Source organism: Camellia sinensis, chromosome 12, assembly GCF_055761805.1.
Source record: "Camellia sinensis isolate YWXY chromosome 12, ASM5576180v1, whole genome shotgun sequence".
Taxonomy (NCBI): Eukaryota; Viridiplantae; Streptophyta; class Magnoliopsida; order Ericales; family Theaceae; genus Camellia; species Camellia sinensis.
The window spans coordinates 78670387-78695066 of NC_138972.1; the positions used below are offsets into that span (position 1 = coordinate 78670387).

General features: G+C 31.2%; 1 protein-coding gene across 1 annotated transcript; it reads right to left on the reverse strand.

Annotated features, from left to right (window-relative positions):
• Positions 1-4905: 4905 nt before the first annotated feature.
• LOC114274185 (strigolactones hydrolase CXE15-like) lies at positions 4906-17557 on the reverse strand. Its single transcript, XM_028216054.2, has 3 exons — positions 17183-17557; positions 15771-16145; positions 4906-5685 (listed from the first exon to the last, which is right to left on the reverse strand). Exons 1-3 carry the CDS (start codon positions 17512-17514, stop codon positions 5295-5297), a joined length of 1098 nt encoding a protein of 365 aa, XP_028071855.2. The 5' UTR covers positions 17515-17557; the 3' UTR covers positions 4906-5294.
• Positions 17558-24680: the final 7123 nt, after the last annotated feature.

The window sequence follows — 24680 nt, forward strand, 5'->3', positions numbered from 1 at the left end:
AGTCACATTTTCATAAATTTATCTCTAAAAATTATCTTTTTTTAAACTTTTCGAAATTGATTCTTAATTCCTGACCTCTTTTATGTTATAATGGCATATATATAACTTTTTTTATGAACAGATTATTTTAATACAATATTTTAGTTGGGGTCAATCGCATTTGTCATGGTAAAATTCCTGCACATTTTACAGTCGCCTCGTTTGGAAATTTGGCTATTTTATTAGTCTATTTTATTTGGCTATTTTATTAGTTTATTTTATTTTAATACAATATTTTATAGGGTTAGATTTTTTTTATAGTTGAATGTGATATTTATTTGAGAAAAAGTGAAATAATTATAAGTTTGATGTAATATTTTGTTTTATTAAATATTTTAATCTATTTTGTCTTTTGATGAATTTTAACTAAAAAAAAAAAAATGCCCAAACCCAATTTGCTAATGAGGGCCATTGTAGAATACCTTGGAACTATCCAATGCAATTCCTTAAGTTTCGTTTGACAAGTGATTTTATAATTAAAATAGTCACACACAATATATATATATATATATATATATAAAGTAAAAAAATTTAATCCCTCTAGTAAAATGTCAGATTATACATATCAATTAATTATTTTTTTCTCATAACTTATCATTCAGTTAAAAAAATCAATCCAAACACATCCACTTGTTCTACATAAAAAAGATAAAAGACATGTTTTCAAATGAACAATTAGGGTTGTTTTTGATAATTGATTATTTTCATTTTATTTTATTTTTTACTTTTTATTAAAAAAAATCATGTAAAAAAAAAATTTAGCGATTTTTAACCTATTTCAAGCTATTTTAGCTTTCAGATATATAAGTGCGGTGAGATTTTCTATAGATGCGTTGCTATGGATACTAAGAAATAATATTTCTTGACAAATATATAGAGTAATCTATTTACATATCTATTTTGTCGAATAAAAAAAATATATGTATTTAGTGAGGCATACATCATTACGTACGCATACGTAATATGTCACAGACATCGACAAGTATAATTATTCTAAGGTTGGACTTCTCTATACATTTAGAGTGGAAGGCGCGGTCATGACTAGTAAGATTCATCACAGATACCATTTTATTAAAGTTGGTATTCATTTTCTAATATTTAAAAATTATTTACATTATATAAAGGACAAATGTACTTGTATTTTTATTAAAATCAATTATATAGCGATTCTCTCCCCGCTCTCTCTCTCCATAGAATTATATTAATAATTTAAATTATTCATTTTATAGGACTTTTTACATATATCGTCTACACAAAAATAGATGGTCAATATTTAAAAACATATTTAACTGTTATTTTTTTTAGAAACAAATACAATCAAATGAAAATATTATGACTATTGGATTAACTTAATTTTTTTTTATTTTTTATTTTTTTATTTTATGAATAACACATATTGAAAGCATTACAAAATAAACGGTGAAGATTAATGAAACGAAATCCATGGTGATTCTCACATGTCGCTCAAATTCTCTTAAATTTAAATTTGAGAAAAGGTCAACCCTTAATAAAGTAAGAATCAGCCTATGAGTACAGAAAACAAACACAGAATGGGAAATAACTTTCTCACCCCTTGTGAGAGGGTTATATCCTATTATATGTTTAGTTTATATGTTCTTAACATTACCGATAAATTAAAGGGCAAAATTTATTTTACTAAATTGTGGTTTGAAGCCTGAGCATTTTACCCCTTATAGTTCAATTATAACCAAAAAAATTACTGCGGTTTTAGATTAAAGTACAACTATTAATTCCATTAATTATAAATGTAAAATGACTATAATACCTTCATGCCCTATGCTTTTTTGTTATTATTATTTTATTTATATCTTCTCTCATACATATATTTCTAATTTCTAACATTAACTCAATTAAATTATAATTAATCATAAATTCTTAACTTTTTAATTTAATTATAGTTTGAATCACAATTAATTTTAAATCCTTAATTATTTATTATAATACCTAACTTTTTAATCTAATTTTAATTTAAATATATTTTAGATCATAATTAATCATAAATTCTGAAATGTTTATTATAATTCCTAACATCTTAATCTAATTTTAATTTAATTATATTTTAGATCAATTCTTAATTGTTATTTATTTTATATTTTAATTAATTATAGTTTATATGTGTTTTGTGTTTGGGAATAATCATTTGGTACTGAAAATAATTTTGAAATTTGTGAAAATAATAAATGATTGAAACGTTTTGACTTTTGTTTTTGAGTTTTAATTTATTTTTAGTTTATTTGTATTAGTTTGTATTGAAATATGACATGAGAAGTATAAATAGTTAAATTTTATTTTTTACATATATTTTTACAATGATAAATTTATCACTTAAAGTTAAATTATGACTCTTCAATAAATAAGATTGGTCTACAAGACCGGCTCATAATTGCCTCCTAAACATTTTAATATTAACCAGGCCATTTTGACTTAGTCTTCGTTTGGAATGTGGGTTGACTTTTTAACTATTTTAGTCTAAGGCTAAAAAACTTCATTTGGGATGAGTTTTTTTGACTTTTTTGACTTTTATAAAAGAAAAAATAAAATGATTATAATTTAAATGTGACATTTTATTTTATTTAACTAAAAAGTCTATTCTATCTTTTTGTAACTAAAATAACCTCTACCCAACCCAATCCTTTATGCCAAATGAACCCTCCAGCTACCAATTTCAGTCGGTTGGCCCTTTTTGGGCATGTTTATGCTGTCCTTTGATAAAAGTTAGTATAATGATTATACATATTTTTTATTTTTAATAATAACTGAGTATATATTTATCTAATTTTTCAGGTGAATGTTGGTAGGCTTGATTCTATAATTTCTTTATTTTTGAAAAAAGAAAAAAATAGAGAGATGTAGAACAACTTAGGGTTGGTCTTGATTAAAATTTTCAAAACTGATATCATGTAGCCTTTTTTTTAATTTTTATTTTTATAGATCCCTACTAATATTACTTTAGAAGAATAAGGGAAAACAATTTTCTAATAGTAGTTCAAGTCTTCCAACAAATATGGTTAATATGGTTAACATTACATGAACTACTCATTCAATTATTGATTGATTTAAAAAGCAATCATTAAGATTAGAAATTTAAAAGTCATATTTAGGCCCTGTTTGGTACAGCTTAATTTCAGCTTATTTCAGCTTTCAGCTTAATTTAAGTTATTTTGATGTGTTTGGTTTAGCTTATAGCTTATAGCTTATAGCTTTGTGGAAGTCAGAAAACAGCTTATTCTTTGAGTGGGGCAGGAGATGCTTTAAGAATAAGCTGGAAATCAGCTTAAGCTGAAAGTTATAAGCTATAAGCTGTTTAGGCATAAGGTATAAGCACTTTCCCACAGCTCTACCAAACAGGGCCTTAGTCTCTTGAGTGGAATTTCAAAATTTTCAGTCAAGGTAATGCATAAGTGGTTTGATGATATGATGGGAAATTAAAGGGATATGATTTAATTGGCACAATGCATGCCCATACCGAGTGCAATTTGGATTGCGAGGAATGAGCTCATTTTCAATCTGGTCCAACCTAAATGAGAGCACTTACCTGAAATTATCTTGTCGGGAGTGGGTTCTTTTAGTGAAATCGAAAGCAAAGTCTAAGGAATATTCGATGACTGTTTATTTATGAATTGCAGCAAATTAGAGCAGTGTAGTGGGGGTTGATAGAGCTAGGGGTGCTCGCGAATCGGGTTGGATCGCATGTCAGGTTGGTTCGCATGTGACCTTTTATCTGATATTCGTTCATAAACTTAGGCAGATTAAAAAAAAACTAATTTTATATCTGTCCGCTTAGTTGGCAAATGTGAATTGAGTAGACTGTGCGATTTGATGGATGGATGCAGATCAATTTGGTGGTTTGGGCTTTACTTTTTTATGATTTTTTTTGAACTATTTTAGAGTAATTTTTTATTATTTTGGAATTTATTTGAGTCCAAAATTTTTTATTAAGGACAAACTTTCATATTTCATAAGTAGCTAACATTATTACTAAATAAAATATATTTTCTTTTAATATACAAATCATAAAAATATAACATCATTTTCTTAAGACGAATTAAGTTGAGTCAGGTAACCTCTCATCTGTCGTCTGCCCAAATATAGACAGATTTAAAAGATTGCTATCCTCATCTGTTCATCCATAGTACTTAAACCACTTAACAACAGGTGAATTGAATTGTGTCAATCAATTTTGGCCGATCGATTGGTCCGTGAGCACCCCAGATATAGTGTTGCCTGCTTTGATTTTAATCATTGGTGATTGTGGTGTTCTTTTACTTGGCTGGTTGTTGTGTTGAAGGTTGTGGGAGTAGCTTATATTTGTAAGGCAGGGCATCAAGAACTGATAGGCAGGGCATTAAGAACTGATATTTTCATTGTGTTTGATTTATAAATTTGAAAAGAAATTTTTAAAAATAAAAATAAATAAAATATAATTACATTTTATACCTATTTTCTCATTTCTCTTTTTAAATTTTGATCCAAATCTATCAACCAGAGGTTCTTCCATGATGCCTAACCAGTAATTATGTCAATGAAGATTACAATGAAAGAGAGTGTGGGTACTGATGTTGACAAGTTGGTGCTGGTATAAAAGTGGAGCCATTTTAGAGGCAGGGCACTGTGGTGAGCTAATGTATTATTGATGGTTGTGCTTTCTGATTACTCGGGCATTTCTCTGTTTTTGGTCTTTTGTTTGCTTTGTTTTATTTCGGCTGATCCCTTATCAACTTATCCATATGGTACTAATAGATGATTAGACTTATTTATCGGTGTAACTTAATTGAGATTGATTAGTCTAATTGTAATGTTTTGTGCACTAGCATTTTTTTATTATTATATATTATTGTTATTTTTGTACTTTAATATTTTCATCAATAAATTCTATTTTTTGTTGATAAAAAAATAAAAATAAAAATAAAAAAAAGGAAAAGAAGAAGAAGAAGAAGAAGTAATCTCTTGCACCAACCCTTATACTTTAACATTCTGTGTATTTGTGTGTGTAGGAACTCATAGGATACTTGGTAGAAATAAAATGGTTATACAATAATTGCTCAAACAATTTGGAAGAGAAAAACTACTCACTCATACTTTAAATTTGCCATCTCATACTCATTCACCCTTGTTACATTCTCATTCTTCTAAATATGTAACACACTCACATTATTACCCATTTTGTCCACTACTCTTTATAACACTACTAAAACATTAAAATATTACTAAACTCTCTTAACATAAAACTAACATCACTGCATGCTTGAACTCAATTGAGTAACTCCCAAATTATTAAAAGCAAGTTTACTATTTTCAATAGTACTAGTATTGTGGAGACTGGAGTTTTTGGACATGAAGTCCATGAAAATTTGCATGACACCCTTGGCCTCTTCTGAGGAGGACTTGGTTGTAAAGAAACCATGCTCCTTTCCTTCAAACTCAACATAATCGATCTTCTTTCCAAACTCTTTCAGCCTCCTAGCATAGTCCTCTACTCTATCTCTCAAAATTTCACCACCACCTACAACCACCAAGATAGGATCAAGGGCTGTGTCTTTGAGGCTCAAGGAGTTTGAAGGTCCAAATGGGTTTGACAATGGGTGGTCTTTAGTAGCTCCTTCTGGTAGTGATAGCCTCCAAAACCTGTACTTGAGAATTTAAAAAAAAAAAAAAAATGGAACTTAAGATCAAGTCTGGATAGAAAAATTATTAGATACTCCTGATAGCTACTAGTATTGACGACATGATTTCCTGACCTAATGGAAAAAGTGCAATTGATACTAAGTGGCATATGGTACAAACTCTAACAGGAAGTGTGTATTGTAGAATGACACTATAGTAGTTATACGGGGTTATTTGCTAATAGGAAGAAAAAAAAAAAAAAAAAAACAAGATCTAAATATCAAACGAAAGCTTTACTTGTATATGACTACTGCAATTAACATCTTATTAATTATTTTAGATTTTTTTATTTTTTTGGACCTTCACTTATAAATTTTAAAACCTTTAAAATTTCTTTTTTCCTTCCAAACAATACCAAAACTATCGTTGGAAGAATATTCCACCATTCAATTGAATGCATATCCTCACACCCCAAAAAGCCTCTCTTCTAAAAACCTTAATAAAATCTACGAAGGTGATTACTATTTCATCTCCACATATTTGTTCATGACCTCAAAAAATAAATGTAGAGTTTTTTTATTGTTGATTCAAAATTTCCTTTTTGTGAGTTCTGCGATCTCCACGAGTTTTAGTTATCTATTCCTGAACAAATAAAAAATGCTCAGTTATCTGTTCCTGAACAAATGAACAATGTTCAGGCCTATGTTCCTGAATTTTGGTTACGTGTTCAGGAGTTTAGTCCCGAAAAAATGATGAACAATTTTATTATTTTTGCCAGTTTTTCAAGAAACTTACCTTTATAAGACCAATTTCTTCTGAGCTAAGAACACCATCAAATTTATGAATCTCATCTGAGTTTTTATTGTTGTACTCCTCTCGTCTCATTGAGTTGTGGTTGTCGGAAAAACTTCCACTCATTGTCATTACCGGAAAAGTATTGGTAATCAAATGGTTGCCACCATTACGATTCGAATATTGCCGTCAAAAGGTTTTCAAGATTTTAAGGGTGGGTAGGTTTTGAATGTGAGATTTGAGAAAGATGGATGGATGGTGATGAAGGTGAATGCTCTGATAAACCCTAACTCATGATGTAGTGGCTAATAGCACACACTCCTCAAAAGGTGTGTATTATACGTACCTTGTTACATATTTTTGTGGTGTATGTTACGCATTTTTGTAATAAATGTTACTTATTTTTTTAGTAGATTAGTTGCAACAATTTGTGATTCAAAAATAAAATCTTGTGTTTTGTAGTAATGTTACACATTTTTTTCGTAATGTTACAAATTTTTTTATCTAAATATTTTCTAACCAAAATTACTACATAAATACGTAACATCATCACAAAATGCGTAATTTCATTTCTGAATCATAAATTGTCATAACTCTATCAAAATAATATTTAAAATTTATCACAAAAATACATAATATGTACCACAAAAAAAAAAAAAAGTAACAATGGTCCATATGGTACATACCTTTTGAGCAGTGTGTTTACCAAAGCATGATCCAACTACCATATACCCATAAGAGCAGTTATAAGAGAGATTCACAAAAATTAACATACAGAGAGAGATTTCCAAATTACATATATACCCATATAACTACTATATACCCATAAGAGCAATTTTGAACAAATATACAAAGAGACTCAAGGATTAACATACAGAAAAAGATTCACAACTATTTCATAACACATCCATGATCTTTTCAATTACACACTTACGTATATATGGTGATCCTAAATTATTGCTATCAAAAACACATTATCAACCTGTCCCTCGGTACATATTTCTTTGGTGCATTTCGTATTCTTTCACAAAACCACAACCAAAAGCCCACAACTCCCAAGCCCCCCCTCCCCTCCCCCAAAACCCCCCCAAAAAAGAGGAATGAGTACATGATGTGGCAAAAGTGGGCATTATGGATTTTGCATGAGGTGACATAACGTCCCATTTTGTCAACTTTTATGTCAATCCTATTGAGAGGGCACACTTTAGAAATCAATGGCCATGTTTAATTCGGTTTTTAAAAATTTGTTTCAGAATTTTTTTTTAAAAAAATTAAAATAATTTTATGAAAAAATAAAAAAATAAAAACACTTATTGTTTTTATATTATTTTATATTTTGGGAGGACAAAAATAATTTTAAAAAATTTATTTTTATCAAATTAGTTTCCATTTTTTCAAAAACAAGAATTCTGAAAGAGAAACCAAATCAAACTAATATATATTTTTCTATTAGAATTGTAAGAAAAAATATTTATTATTAAGATTGATTTTCTAACTGTTATAAGAAAATAGGGTGCTAATTACCAACATAGCCTAGGATGGTGAACAAAAATCCTAAATAAGAAAATACAATATTTAAAAAAAAAATTATTGAAAATTTCATACTGAAAATAAATAATAGAAACATCAAAAATAAAGAAAATTAAAAATCAAAAGTCATGCAATGGAGTTTTGATTTTATTATATTAAGATTGATTCTTAAATTATTACAGGAGTGGGTTTTCTTCATATAAGTTTATAATACGACAGTGTTAATTAACTAAAACCTAAAGTGATGAATTAAAAAATCACAAATACAAAAATAGATAAGACAAAATATACAATATTATATAAATATCTCTTAACACTATTCAAATCTTTGTCATACTTTTTGGCAAAATTTTGGTAGTACTAGGACATGGACATCTTGCCTAACAAAACAAAAGAGGCACGCTAGAAATAGTCATCACCACTACAGGAGAGAGATTCACAAAAGGGGACAAATACATATATTGGAATTGGTTTCTTTTCAATCCACTCATATGTGGACTGAATAATTTAGTGTGACCCACTTCCTCGAGTTTTGATTTGATAATTTATTTTTTAGATTATTATGTATAAATTATAAATTAAAAAAATTAAATTAAATTAATTACTTAATTTTATTATCTTAATATTTTTTAAAATATATAATATATTTTCCAAATTATACTGATTATAAATTGTTTTGAAGGCAAAAATAATAAAATCATGAAGCTAGAATTATCACGTCAATCTAATTGTTTTATATGGATAATCTAACCAAATCATACCAAACCAAACCAAGTCTTGAGTCCCATTAAATGGGGTCGGTTATATGAATTTTTTTTCTATCTCTGACAGTGACATGAGTAGTTCAAATCATTTTGTGAGTTGTAGGGATTGTATTTTGTGGGAATCTCTATCATTATGAAAAAATAAAAATAATGGATTGTTAAAGCAAGGCACGTAGTAGGCTCAATTGGCCATATTAATTAAGCTCTAGGCAGAGAATCCAGTACAAAATTAATCACATAAAATATACATAAAGCAATCTAAATAAAATTGTGTAATTTATGACGGATCCATAGTCTAACATGTGTGTATGATTAAGATTATTGTATGTGATTAATTCTATAGTGAAATATGTATTCGTGGACCTATATATATATTAGTGATAAATACAAATGTGATGTATTAGAAATTTTATATTTAAATTTTTTGATAGTTTAATGATTGAGGAGTAATTTGATAAAGAGTTATATTATAAATAATTACATTTCTTATCTCATTTTATCATTTCAAGACACAAAACAATGGAGTCAATATTAATAAATTCACATTATATCTAAGAGCAAGAAAAGAAAATAACAAATAAAATTAAACAGCTTGTTTTGTTTTAGTTTTCACAAAATAAAGCTTGTTTGGTTTTGGTTTTTAGAAAATACCTTTCAAAAAATTTTACTTTTTTATTTTTCATTTTTTTTTTTGTTTTCAATGAATTTTTTAATATTTTAAGTAATTTTTTTTAATTTTTAGACACACCTAACATAAATACATTTAAAAAAGTATAATATTTGTAAAAAAAAAAAAATTAAAAAAATTCACTAAATACCAAAAATATTTTAAAAAATTAAAAATTCAGTACATTTTTTGTATTTTGTGTATTTACTAATTTTTTTAAATATTTTTTTCACAAATATTTTACTATTTAGATACATCTAAGTAAGATGCATCTAAAAAATAAAAAAAATGCTTACAATTTTAAAAATATTCAATAAAAATAAAAAATACGAAAAATAAAAAACTCGATTTCCAAAAAACTAAAACCAAATACACTATAGGTGTCATTTTCTTTTGATAACAAAGAGATTTTATTTAAAAATTATAAATACTTTAATAAAGTAGTTATAAGATATGACAATTAAAAATAGGACTGTGTATAGAATCATCCGACTTGTGAAAACTTTCCAACTCAAACTGCCAGCGCCTATTTGCATGGTTTCGCAAAATTGTTAGGGTCGAAAGCGGTTTCGGATTTTTCTATTTTGCGGGTTGTGACCCCGGTCGCAGCTTTTACCAGCACTCGTATCCGTGTTAAGCAAACTCAGCCTTCACCTTCACAGTTGCAGTCTTCACTCTCAACACTGCCGAAGCAGGTGCACCAGCATGATCAAAACAACTCCACCTCATCTGAAGTCTGTTAGATTAGTTAGCACTAGTTAGTATTAACTCTAGCAGTTGTAAAGTTGTTAGAACTATAGTTAAATGTAACTATAGTTAGGTAGAGTATATTAGTTTATAAATACTGTACATGATCAAGTGAGATCAATTGGAATATTAATAAAAAATCTGTTTTGACTCTTCTCTGCTTTATCTTGAATCTGCTTCTGCTTTATGGTATCAGAGCCACTAGCTCCAACGAGTCTTGTTCTTTCCTCTTCGAAGCTCCTTAAAGCTTCTCTCCCATGGCCGATTCATCTAGTTATGCATCTCCATCACTTCCTTCCAATCTCACACTCCTTATATCAAATCTCAGTTCCTTTGTCACAGTAAAGTTAGATTCAACTAACTACATCGTCTGGAAAAATCAGATACAAAATATATTGCGAGCAACCAAATTAATCGGATTTGTCGATGGATCCATTGATTGTCCATTATCTACTCTCAGCGATGCAAGCAACAAAGAAGTTTCTAATCCTGAGTATCTTCAATGGATGAATGTCGATGCTCATCTTCTTAGCTGCATAACCGCTACGCTGTCTCCTGCAATTTTTTCCTCTGTTTTTCATTGCAAGACTAGCTATGAGGTATGGACTGTTCTTCAATCTCGGTTCACTTCTCTTTCTAGATCTCATGTTCATCAACTCAAGAACAAGATGAATCATCTCACTAAGAAAGGATTAAGCATGGATGCATATCTGACTGAGTTCAAAACCATAGCTGATCAGCTAGCTCTAGCATGTGCACCTGTTGATGATGAGGATATAGTTCTCTTAATCTTGAATGGATTGCCCGCTGAGTATAATGCTTTTAAAACTTCCATCCGCACTAGATCTGATCCCATGTCACTTGCAACTCTGAGTTCTTTACTTTGTTCTGAGGAGATTCATATTGAAGCTGCAAATAAAAGTTCTCAAGCATCTGAAATTCCTTTTGCCTATGCTGCAACTACCAGATCCTTTTCTAACAGAGGTGGTTCTAATGGTTCTCCTAGAGGCTACAGAGGTAATTTCTCTAACCGAAGTGGAAGTCGCTATTTCCGAGGATCCAGCTCTCGTCGAGGAGGAAAAAATTTCCAATCTCCACATCTACCGTTTCAGCAGTCTCAGTCCAGTGCATCTTTTCAGAATTCTCCACCACATCATACTGGTTCTCTAATTGTTTGTCAGATCTGTGGCAAATACAATCATACAGCCTTGGAATGTTGGCATCGCATGGATCATAATTTTCACACAACCTCTGGTACACCTAAAGCAGCATATGTGGCTTCTGCTTCTCCATCTCAATTTCAGTCCTCTTCTGCTCCTCCTACTTGGTATGTTGATTCTGCTGCAACCAGCCATATTACCAATGACTTGAATCAGCTTTCTGATTATCAGCCTTATCAAGGCACTGATCAAGTCACAATAGGCGATGGTTCTTCTCTTCCTATCCATCACATTGGTAATGGTTTGCTTCCAACTCCTTCTTTTCCACTTAAACTCCAACAAGTTCTTCATGTTCCTCATATTTCTTCTAATCTGTTATCTGTTCATAGACTCGCATCTGATAATAACTGTTCTGTTATCTTTGATGCTGATAAGTTTGTTGTTCAGGACAAGGATACCAAGAGCATTCTGTATAAAGGCCTTAATTCTCAGGGTCTTTATCATGCTCCTCAATCAGTTTCCATGTTCTCTTCATCTTCTCCACAGGCCTGTTTCAAGAGTACCAATTCTCCCACTGCTGCTTCTTCAACTGCTGCTTCTGCTCCAAATTGGCATCTCAGACTTGGACATCCTTCATCCACAAAGCTTCATCACATCCTTAACACTTTTCATTTGCCTTCTCACCCGTCCTCTGGTTTATGTCCTCATTGTTGTGTCTCTAAGACACATAGGCTTCCTTTTAGTTTGTCCAATTCAACTGTTAATAAACCTTTAGCTCTCATTCATTCAGATGTTTGGGGCCCATTTTCTGCATCTGTATCAGGCTACAAGTATTATGTTGTTTTCATTGATGATTTTAGCAAATTTACTTGGTTGTTTCCGCTTCATTACAAGAGTGACGTATTTTCTAAATTTCTTGAATTCAAAGCTTTAGTTGAAACTCAATTTTCTACATCTCTTAAAATTCTTCGCAGTGACAATGGTGGTGAATACTTATCTACTGAATTTCAAAATTTTCTTAAACAAAAAGGTATTTTACATCATCTTACTTGTCCTCACACTCCTCCTCAAAATGGAGTGGCTGAGCGAAAACACAGACATCTCATTGAAACAACTATTGCTCTAATGCATCATGCCTCTTTGCCTTTAAATCTTTGGTTTGAGGCACTAGCTACAGCTGTCTTGCTAATTAATAGATTACCTACTGCTAAGCTTCACAATCTTACTCCTTTTGAAATGTTGTTTAATAAACCTCCAGATTATTCTTTTCTAAGAATTTTTGGTTGCAGGTGTTATCCTTGGTTACGGCCCTACACTAACCACAAGCTTCAACCTAAGTCCATTCCATGTGTTTTCATTGGTTATCATCCGTCAGTAAAAGGGTATCGCTGTCTTGATCCCTCTACAGGTCATATCTATCTTTCTAGGCATGTTGTGTTTGATGAAACTTGTTTTCCTTTTGCATCTTGTTCTTCTTCTTCTTCTTCCCCAGTTCCATCAGTTACTCAATTACATTCTTTTTTCTGGCCCTCTACTTCTTCTTCTGTTTCTTCTTTCAGCTCTCCTTCTTCTGTTTCTCTTTCCTCATCTGCACCTCCAATTGTTCCTCTTCCTGTTCCTAGTTCTGCTAATCACCCTATTTCTTCTACTGCTCTTCCTCTGTCCAATCCTCATCCTCCAGTTCCTTCCTCTTCTTATCCTATTCCTATCTCTTCCATTTCTATTGATTTACCTCTCTCTGCTCCAATTTCTACTCATAATGCTCCTCATATAAGCTCCAACACTCATTCTATGGTCACTCGGTCTAAATCTACTTCTCTTTTTCCTACTGCTCATCTGGCTCAAGTTCCCACTGAACCTTCTTCCTATAAGGAAGCCTCTCAATCTTCAGCTTGGACTCAGGCTATGAATGAAGAATTTCATGCCCTTCAACTCCAACATACTTGGTCCTTAGTTGACCTTCCACCCAACAAGAATGTCATCGGGTGTAAGTGGGTTTATCGCTTGAAAAAGAACTCTGATGGTTCCATTGCTCGTTATAAAGCCCGGTTAGTGGCTAAAGGTTATCTCCAGGAGGAGGGTATTGACTATGAAGAAACCTTTAGTCCTGTTGCCAAGCAGCCTACTATTCGCATTTTATTGTGTCTGGCACTTCATTTTGGTTGGTCTATCAAACAATTGGATGTATCTAATGCTTTCTTGCATGGTGTCCTTCATGAGGAGGTTTATATGACTCAACCCTCCGGTTTTATTGATTCTTCTCATCCTCATAAGGTGTGCAAATTGCATAAAGCCTTGTATGGGCTTAAGCAAGCTCCTCGGGCATGGTTTTCTACATTCTCCACTTTTCTCTTGTCCCAAGGTTTCATTGCTAGTCATTGTGACTCTTCTTTGTTTATTAAGAAGACTGCATCTGCCATCACCATTCTACTTATATATGTTGATGATATTTTGCTAACTGGGAGTGATGTTTCTTATATTACCTCATTGCTTGCTCAAATGCATAAAGTTTTTTCCATGAAAGAGTTGGGTTTTCTGAATTATTTCTTGGGCATTTCTGTTCACATGTCTGCTGCTGGTTTCTTTTTGCATCAATCTAAGTATGCCACTGAGATATTAGCCAAAGCTGGGATGTCCCACTGCAAGCCCTATGCCTCTCCCATGGCTACTAAATCCTCCAGCTTCCCCGACTCTGATCTTCCTTTTGCTCAGCCTGCTTTGTATCGCAGTATTGTTGGGGCTCTTCAATATCTGACCATTACTCGCCCCGACATTGCTTTCGCTGTCAACTCTGCCTGTCAACATATGCATGCTCCTTTGGTTAGTCATTTTAATGCTGTCAAACGCTTATTGCGTTATTTGAAAGGAACTCTTCATAAGGGCCTTCAGTTTCAGCCTGGCCCTCTTGTTCTCACTGCTTATTCGGATTCCGACTGGGCTGGGAATGCCCTTGACCGCAGGTCCACTACTGGCTTTTGTATTTTTCTGGGTCCCAACTTGGTTTCTTGGTCTGCGAAGAAACAACCTACTGTTTCTCGCTCCTCCACTGAAGCTGAATATCGCGCTCTTGCTCAGACTTCAGCCGAGCTTAGCTGGCTTGGCATGCTTCTTCGGGATCTGCACATTCCTTTTGTCCCCCCTACTCTATGGTGTGACAATCTCTCTGCCATTGCCCTGTCTAGTAATCCAGTTTTTCATGCTCGGTCTAAACATATTGAAGTGGACTATCATTTTGTTCGTGAGCGTGTTGCTTCCAAACAGTTGCTTATCAAACATCTTGCTACTGCTGACCAGATTGCTGATATCCTCACAAAACCCCTTCCAGTTTCTCGGTTTAACTTTCTTCAACACAAGCTTCTGGCTCATTCTTCTCCTGTCAGCTTGACGGGGCATGTTAAGCAAACTCAGCCTTCACCTTCACAGTTGCAGTCTTCACTCTCAACACTGCCGAAGCAGGTGCACCAGCATGATCAAAACAACTCCACCTCATCTGAAGTCTGTTAGATTAGTTAGCACTAGTTAGTATTAACTCTAGCAGTTGTAAAGTTGTTAGAACTATAGTTAAATGTAACTATAGTTAGGTAGAGTATATTAGTTTATAAATACTGTACATGATCAAGTGAGATCAATTGGAATATTAATAAAAAATCTGTTTTGACTCTTCTCTGCTTTATCTTGAATCTGCTTCTGCTTTAATCCGTACTCTCACACCCGCATGTGTATACAATATCCATATATTTTTTAAAATCTGGACCATCAAATTTTATTGTAAGTTTTATAAGTGTGTAATCTTAATCTTCACTTCTCTCACTCACTTTAATCTGATTATGAAACATGTAGGTTCTAACATTATAACATTATAATAATATCACACAATGCCTTGTTTAAAATATTTATTATTCAATTGAAATTTTTTCAATTTTTTATAAATCTAGTTATGTGATTTTTTTTTCTTAGTTTTTATTTAATTTTCATTCCAATTTTTATAATCCAATTTTAATGGAGGATAGTGTTGAATCTTTTAGCAGTGAAAAATATTTTTAAAATGAAAAAAAAAGCCAAAAAATAAATTTTTAAAAGAAAAAGTTCAACTCGCAAACCGCTTGCATATCGGCGAAACCCATCCGTACAAACTGTAACCCGCATTGCGGGTTATTGTGAGCTTAATTTTTTCTAAATCACAAACATGCGAGGAGGTCCAAATTACAAATTGAACCGTCAAAAACCGATCCGCGAGTACCTCTAATTAAAAAAATATTCTTAGGAAAAAAAACAAAAAAAAAAAAGGCAAAAAAGCAAAAGAACATAAATGAACAAATAATTGTTTTGAAAAAATGATTAAAAGATGAGTTTTTGATTTTTTAAATTTTTTAAAAAATATATAATCTAAAATAAATTAAAAATTAAAAAGTAATCTTTTTAAAAGGCCAAAATCTAGTGACATACCTATCGTACATGTCCAAATTCCAAAATTCTTCACACGCCCTCTCTTCCTCAGACTTCGTCAGAACTGCCCCACCAAAAAAAGGGGACAACAGTACATAACCTCTTATTTGAACCGGCTTCAACTCCTCCGAACCGGGTCTGATCCGAACCGCCAAATGATGAGCCACGTTACCACCAGATGAGTCACCCAAAATGAAAACGTTATCAAACTCAACTTCATCACCACACACCCACTCATCTGGACTCTCACACACGGCTTGGTCTTGGACCCACTTTAGAGCTCCATAGACATCCTCGATGGCCGCCGGAAGCCTGTGCTCCGGCGCTAAGCGGTAGTCTGGCGACACGACGATGGCTTTGAGCCCGAAAGCCAGGCTGAAATAACATTTTTTTTAATAAAAAAAAAAGAAAAAAAAGCCTTCAGAACATTTTTTTTTTTGATAACGCAGGTATTCCAAACCTTCTGATTTTTCGAAAAGTCAGGACTAATCTTGCGAGGTAAGTAGCCCGGAGGAAGCCATGTACTTAATTATTCATCAATTTTTTTTTCTTCTCAAATTTGAAATTTGATGAATGAAGAACTACAAGCCTACGACTAAGTTTCACTCATTGCATCAAATTTATACCAAATTAAGGAAATGGCAAATTTTTCACCAAATTAAGAATGAACTAAGTTTTTCACCGAATTTCCATTTTTTTTTTTTTTTAGGATGGAGATTGTTTATTTTGTAAAAATGGGTAAAACATGATTTTAGGATAAATTTAGAATTTTTTAGAAAGATTTGATGAAAAAAAAAGTAAGGATTGAAGTATTTTATACCGGATCAAAAAATTTCACTAAAAATTTAATGGAAAAAAAAGAAAGTATGAATCACAGATGTTTTTGTTGATGAAAATCAAAAGTACAAGAGCTATAACAAGAATACATCAACAAAAAGGAAATAGAAGAAGCTGAGACAAAACATTATTGCTTAAAAATATATATTAATGGAGATTTATAATTTAAGTCTCACAATTTATCACAATAACATGATAAATTATATGTTAATTTCTGATTTCTCACAAATTCAAACATTTAAGGCGTAACTTCCTTAAATCAATTTTTTTTGTTTAAAAAAAAAGAAGAAGAAGACCTAATTTTCGTGCTTATGTCATTGTAGATGAATTACGAGATTTAAATTGTAAGTTTTTAACATTTCTATGTACTCGCAGTCGAGTTTTCTTATTGGTCAAAATTAATGAAATATCTTAGCTCATTATTCTAGCTCTTGGTTTAATTGAATCTTTCTATTAATTCTGACCGGTAAAAAATCTCAAATGTTGAGTCCAGTTGAACGTTAACCGGGGACAAGTAATTTCTATTACCAAAACAAAACAAAGTAAATAATCCATTAGAGTGCAATGAAAAAGACCTGTGGCAAGTGTTGTGGAAGTTGGCGAAAGAACGAGAGCCCAAGCAAAAGCCACCGCCGTGAATGTAGAACACGATGGGAAGCTTTTTATTTGGGGAAGACGATGACGATGATGACGATGATGGGTTTGTGGTGGTGGTGGGTTTGAAGAGGCGGAGGTAGAGGCCGTGGTTTTTGTCGAAAAGGCTGTCTTTCCATACAACGGAGCCATCGTCATTGATCGGAATTTGGTAATCTATTATCGGTGATCGGACAATGGAGCCGTCGCTGTAGAGTTTCAGTACACCAAAGCAGTCTTCTACTACTTGTGGTGGGGTGGCCAATGAACCCATCTCTCTTTCTTCCTTTTTTCGTTTCCTCTTTGTTTAGGAGAATGAATTGCTGTGGCTATAAATAGAGAACTGGTGACACCAAAAAACTAATCCAGAAAAATTAGTATGTCATTTAGATTCAATTATCATTAATGTTATACCAAATAGAGAACGTGATAGAAATGTCTCATAAATGGTCCAGTCTCACATCATGTAAATCGCATCTTTTTTGAGATATGTGTATTTTATTTTGTATTTGGTTTTTTGTGTACGTAGAATTATGGTTTGATTATATTGTAGGATGGGTTCCTTGAAATGAATCTGAACATGGAAGAGGATAGTCAATTGTTAGATGATGGCCAAATGAAAGAAAATGTTGCAAAGGATTCGGATCCATCTGACATTAGTGATGGAAAAAGATTTACAAATATCTCAATTTTAGTAATACTAGGGATTAAGAATTCGCATGTAAAAAAATACTAAGAAAAATAATGTGTGGTTTAGTTTCAAAGATTCAACAATAAATCTGAATTATACATTGTTTTTTCTTCATCTTTTCTTTGTTTGAGATCTTTGTCACTAGCATTTCTGATTGAATTTTAATGCAAAAATGTTATGGAGATTTTTTTGGGTAATATGTTTGTATGGTCAACACTGAATTTGTCTACGTATGTAATGAATGTGAGTCATTGATTGATATTTCTAGATAAAATTTATGAGTTTTTAATATTTTTTAATTTTATGTGATAATAAGGAAAAAAAAAAGAAAAATTTTAGAGCACCTTCACGCAATGCTTTTAAATCTGATATGATATTCCAACAATCATATTTTGGCATTAAGCATTAACTCCACTTGATATATTAAATGCTGAGTTGGCATTTGACTTAACTTCATATGTGAAATTTGACATGCTCAATGTTGATGTCAAATGTTGAGTCCACCCAATAAAATAATTTCATTTTTAAAAATAATAGAATAATAGATTTGAGATATTGAGTGGAGAGTTTCTATAGCAAATTAATATATATCAATTTGCCACTTAAGCCTTCAAAAAAATTTGACACACCAAATTTTGTAAGTTTGGATAAAGATGCTCTTATGTACACATAATGATTTTTTTTTAATTGACACCTCCTCATTGATATGAATATTCTTAACCATTTATTATGGACTAAAGATCTTCATTTAATCCATATAATGAAAAGAATTTTAATCCATTTCCGATGCAGTTGTATAGTTCTTATTCAACTTTAATACGGTATCATATTCAAAATGAATTTAAGTAAGGGTATTCAAGTTAGAGGTACATTTCTAAAGTTTTTGGCCTAATAGGTCCAAATTCTATTCTTTTGGACTAAAAAGACAATTATAATTTGAAAGATCATTTTACTTTTGTCTATCTATTTATCTTTCTTACGCTCAAGATTTTTTCAACAATCAAATGGCGGTGGTCCAAGAGTGGGGTACTATTAGGAAAAAAAAAAAAAAAAAAAAAATTCAAAAAATAATTTGTACTCACCGAACAATTTCATTAAACATGTCTTATTATAAAAAAAAAAAAGATAAAATCTTGGATCAAATATCATATGGCCCTATAAATTTGAACTTTTCATCAATTATCTTTTAAGTAACACAATTTATTCTATTCACAATACATTAATTAATGTAAACTAATTTAGACTAATATATTGGAATATATGTCCATCTGATTAGTGCTTATGTTTATTTTTTTATAGCCGCGTTATGCCAGTAAGTAGAAGTAAAGCTTTGAACTTTACCTCGTCAAATTTCCTTATTTTAATTGAAAGTTCTCAAAGAAATGGAACACAAAAGATTTTGCTTGTGCTTGGCTTCTTATCCTTGATTTTATTTAATAATTTATGGTAGAACTATCGCCCTTTATTTTATGTGCAATTATTTAGGTATCTTTTGATAAGGATGTCAGTATTTTGTTTTTGTTAAAAAAACTTACTTGGTGTACATAAAAAATTTAAAAAGAAATGAAAAGAAAAATAAATAAACATGATTAGAGAGTTGCTAAAATAGTGACCAATAGTGGAAGGTGGACGAATGTGGTGGGGGTGGCCGGAGTGTTGCCATAGGTTATGGACACTACAACAAATTAAATTTTTTGAAATGAAGATTTACAAAATTATTTTTTAAGAATGAAATAGTTTTATTGTCATAAATGTCATTATTATATTTTTTTAGTGACAAAATTAGATATTTAATGATGAATTATTATCTTTTTAGGACCAAATTATTGTATCCCTAAAAGTGTAATTTATTAGCAATATTTTTAAAATTTTGTCGTTAAAAGTTTTTTTTTTTTTTTTTTTTTTAAACTTTTCGAGATGATCTTTTAATGACTATAATCATAATAATAGGAAATGGTCCTCAAATATTTTTTACAACAAATTTTTTTTGACACAAAAAAATTTAAACCCTAAAACTATGATATATTATTAGATGGATAGCTAGAGGGAAATCAGGAGGTGGTTGAAAATTATGAGTGGTGTCTGTTCAGTTGCTAGAAAGTCACCAAAAAATGGCCGGAGCTTTGCAGAGGGTCGCTATTGATCCACAGTAGGTGGTCGTGGTCGTGGTCGTGGCCGGTGATGGGAGGGGGAGAGGACAGTGAAAAGTGCTAGGAAAACAAGTAAAAACGTTTTTTTATTTTTTTTTCAAAATTCTTGAAAATTTTAAAATTATTAAAAAAAAAATTAATATACAAAAAACTTTATCAACTTTCAGAAAAAATGAAAACAACGTGGGGGACATAGTGTGGCTGCGGTACAACATTGACTGTCGTGCCCATAACGAGTGCCTCTTTGATTCTATCTCAATAATTTAAATCGTTCATTTTTTAAGATATGTTGAACAAAATATTCTTATAAAATTTTTAATTAATTGAATATCGGTAACCCTATGATCCGTTCAAATTTGTATTCAATTTTATAATGAGAATTACACCTACCATTTATTTTTACAAATACAAATTTGAGCTAATCATATGTCTATTAATATCCGATCAACTTGGAATTTTACAGAGATATTCTATTAAACATACCTTAAAAAGTGAACTGTTCAAATTATCAAAATAGGACTCAAATTAAGTCCCATTATTTTTTTTTGATCAGCAATTGTTAGTTGTTAGTTGTTAGATTAACATTTATAAGAGAAAATCTTCTCACCCTTAGCAAAGCACCTAAGTACTTGCACTATCTTAATTTAATCATCTAAAGGGAATTAAACCCATGATCTTATTGAGATCAAGTAATTTAATCATCTAAAAGGAATTAAACCCATGATCTCATTGAGATCAAGTCCTAAGGAAGACATGATGGCTAACTAAATTATGCCTAATTGATTAAATTAAGTCTTACTATATGCACGACAGTGACTATTGTGCAACGACACAACAACCAAACTGCATTCCAATGTGGGGGCTCTCGCTCGTTTGCTTTCTTATGTTTTCTCCATGAATTTGAACATGCTTGCAAAGAAAAATGCTATCTATTTAGAATTTATCTCAGAAATTATTTTGAAAGTGACTTATATAGTATAGATTCAATATTAGGGTAACATGGGTCACAGTCAAAATAACTGTAGTTCATAAATATACTTCTTTAAAAATATTTTATTAGTATTTTTCAAAATATGTAACATTGTCAATAGAATTTTCTTATAAAATTTTATTTGCTAATTAATGCAATATGTTAAATTTTAATCCTTTCAAACAGGGACGGAACCAAAATTTCATTATTAGAGGGGCTAAAAGAAAAACAAATTTTTTTCACCGTATACACAAAATACACATGTATGTATAATATGATATATATATATATACATATAAATTACATATACATAAAAAAATTAAATTCCATAGAAGTAATTTCTAATAAGATGAAAAGTTTTTTTTAATGTAAAATAAAAAGAGAATTCAAGATGGAAGAAGCTGATATATATACACACATATATATATTTTTATACTGGGAGGACATTTTATGTGTAAAATGATATATATATATATATATATTTAATGTTCTATGACAAATAATAATTTTCTTAGAAATAGGCACTACAATAAAAACACATTTTAGTGACACCATACTAGTAGCATATTCTTAAAAAATGTCACAAAAAGAATACTTGATGGCATTTTTTAAAAAAATGTCATAGAGCTACAAATATACAAGGCTCTAGTGGCATTTTAATTAAAAAAAGTGTCACTTCATTATAACAAAAATGTCACTACAACAAATTTACACTTTAGTGACACTACACTAGTGGCATGTTTTTAGAAAATGCCAAAAAAATAAAAATTGGCATTAAATGTTTTAGAAAAATGTCACGGAACCACAAACATATAAGGCTCTAGTGGCATTTCAATAAAGAAATGTCACATCAATTTTATAGTATTTTATAAAATAATGACATAAAAAATTATGTTCGTGACATTTACCAACAAATGCCACTAAACTTTAGTAGCAATGTCATTTTTTAAAAAATGTCAGGACACTAGGTAGGTGAAAATTACTTTTTATGGCACTTAGGTAAAAAGTGTCATAAACAAATATTTTATAGCATTTTGAGAAATGCCACTAAGTCAAAAACTCTCCAAGCTTATAATGGCATTTTTGAAAAAACAAAAAATGTCAATATATTTTCTAAATTTTTGAAATGCAATAAATGAATAAAAATAAATAAATTAAACTCAATATACTCTACAGGAAAAAGCACATTCGGCGACTAAATTTCCTAACCAAAAAAAATTTGGTCGCTGAAAGTATAGCTTTCAGCAACCAAAACAACATTAGTAGCCAAAAGTAAAGCTTTTTGGCGACTAAACAATTTTTGTAGCCAAAAGTCTACAATTGGTTACTAAAACTAAGTTTGGTCGCTGATTATGTGGGTTTTACAGACTAAAAAAAATTTTAGTAGCCAAAAGTAAAGTTATTTGGTGACTAAAAAAATTTTAGTAGCCTAAAGTCTACAATTGGCGACTAAAAAATAAGTTCAGTTGCCAAAAGTGGTCATTTTTAGTGCGAGAGAACTAAAATCCTAAGGCGGGAATTAAATTTTTTGGCGACGAAAATTTTGGTAGCTGAAAGTACATCTTCGGCGACCAAATCCGATTTTGGTCGGTAGCCAAAAGTATAGAATTGGCAACTAAAAAATATTTTTAGTCGCCAAAAGTGGTCTTTTTTTTTTTATTTTGCTAGTAAATAGTTTATTTTACATAAATTATGTTCAATAAAATAATTATATTTATACATATACTTTTATGTTAATATGGATGTATGTTCTATATAAATAACATATGTTGCATATATAATCATGTGGTGCTGTAGAGGTGTAGTGGGAAGAGTGTGGTGCATAATGTTTATGGTGTGGGAGGTTGGCGGTTCGAGTCTTCGCAAAAGCAGATCAAATTGTTCTACAACGAATTATCGTCACGAATGGCACTTGGTAGCGTCACGAGTAGTGCCTACCATGACTTTAAAGTGTCACTGAAAGGTTTTAGTCTTGATGGTGTAATGACACTTATAAGTGTCGCTAAATCTTTTTTCAATGGCGTTTGATAATGCCACAAATAATATCTACCATGACATCAAAATGTTATTGAAAGTTTTTAGCCATGATGGTATAGTAGCACTTGCAAGTATCTACCACGGCACTAGTATCTACCGTAGTACGAATACAAATGGCATTTGCTCAAAATGTCACAAGATTAAAAAATGTCATTAAACTAATAATTTTGTAATACTTTCAAATGTCACTAAATTAAGAAAATATTATAATGAGGGGAGCCATGACCTTCCATAATCTTCTCCTAATTTCGTCCCAACTTTTAAATACAAGTCAATTGTCAATTATACCAATTGAGTAGTGCTGTATCCTAAAAATATATTTAGAAAGTAAATTTTTGTATTATTTTCCATACCAATTTAGAGAAAACTATATTATTATTCTTGTCATGTTGAGCTCACGTTATCGATCTAATATTTAATATTTTTACTATATTATTATTCTCGTCATGTTGAGCTCACATTATCAAGATGAAATTTAATGTTTTTGTCTTATCTGACATAGTATTACTATTTAGGGCAAATTACAAACACTCCCTCAAGATTTAGTAAAAATACAAATTTTTCCATGAGGTTTGAAAAATTACAAATTGCCTTCTGAGGGTCAAATTTTCATGACAAATTAGGAAAAATTAGGGGGGAATCTGTATGAAAATAAAAACCTCAGGAGGCAATTTGTTATGGAAATATAAACCTCAAGGGGTGGGATGTAATTTCTCAAACCTCTAGGGGGAATCTGTATTTTCACCAAACCTCGAGGGGGGTGTTTGTAATTTGCCCTACTATTTAATAATAGGGTCTGGCTTTGGTCCAGTCCACGATCGGACTGGACCGTGCTGCTGGGCCCATGGGGGCTCACTATGGGTCCCGTTTTGAAAATCTGAATCGTTAATATGTAGAACTCGTCGAGTACTATATAGTTGTAAAAAATCACGTTAATCGGATATCGATAGCTATGTGATCAAAATAGTTTTTTATCAACTGTTAATTTATTCACCGTCCATTTTTTTTATATAAAACTAATTTGATCACATAGCTATCGATATCCGATCAACGTGATTTTTTATAAGCATATAGTACTCGAAGAGTTCTATACATTGAACGGTTCATATTTTCAAAATGGAATCCGTGATGAGCCTCCAGGAGCCCAACAACACGGTTCAGTCCAATCGTGGACTGGACCAAAGCCAGACCCTTAATAATAAATCAAAAATGCTTTAGAGCTCTAATAAAAGAGCTCTAATAGCTCTAATGGGAAGGTGGGGCCCACCCTGATGTGATGTTTGTGTCTTGTTTTATTTTGTTTTTTTTTTTTTTTTTTTTTACTTTGACACATCACTAGAGCTCAAATTAGAGCTCTAGATTTAGAGCTCTCTAGCATTTCCCATAATAAATAGGAGATGAGATGATAAATTTTATTATCCAATTATATCAACTGTTATACCTGCATAACATGATTACTATAGTGGGGCAATCACCAACAAATTCCAATTTCATGTCTCATGAATCAAACAGTTCTTCAAAATTTTTAATAAATCCAACAGTCCCATATATGTGTCAATGACGTAATTAATCAGTATTATTGACGTGTGGAT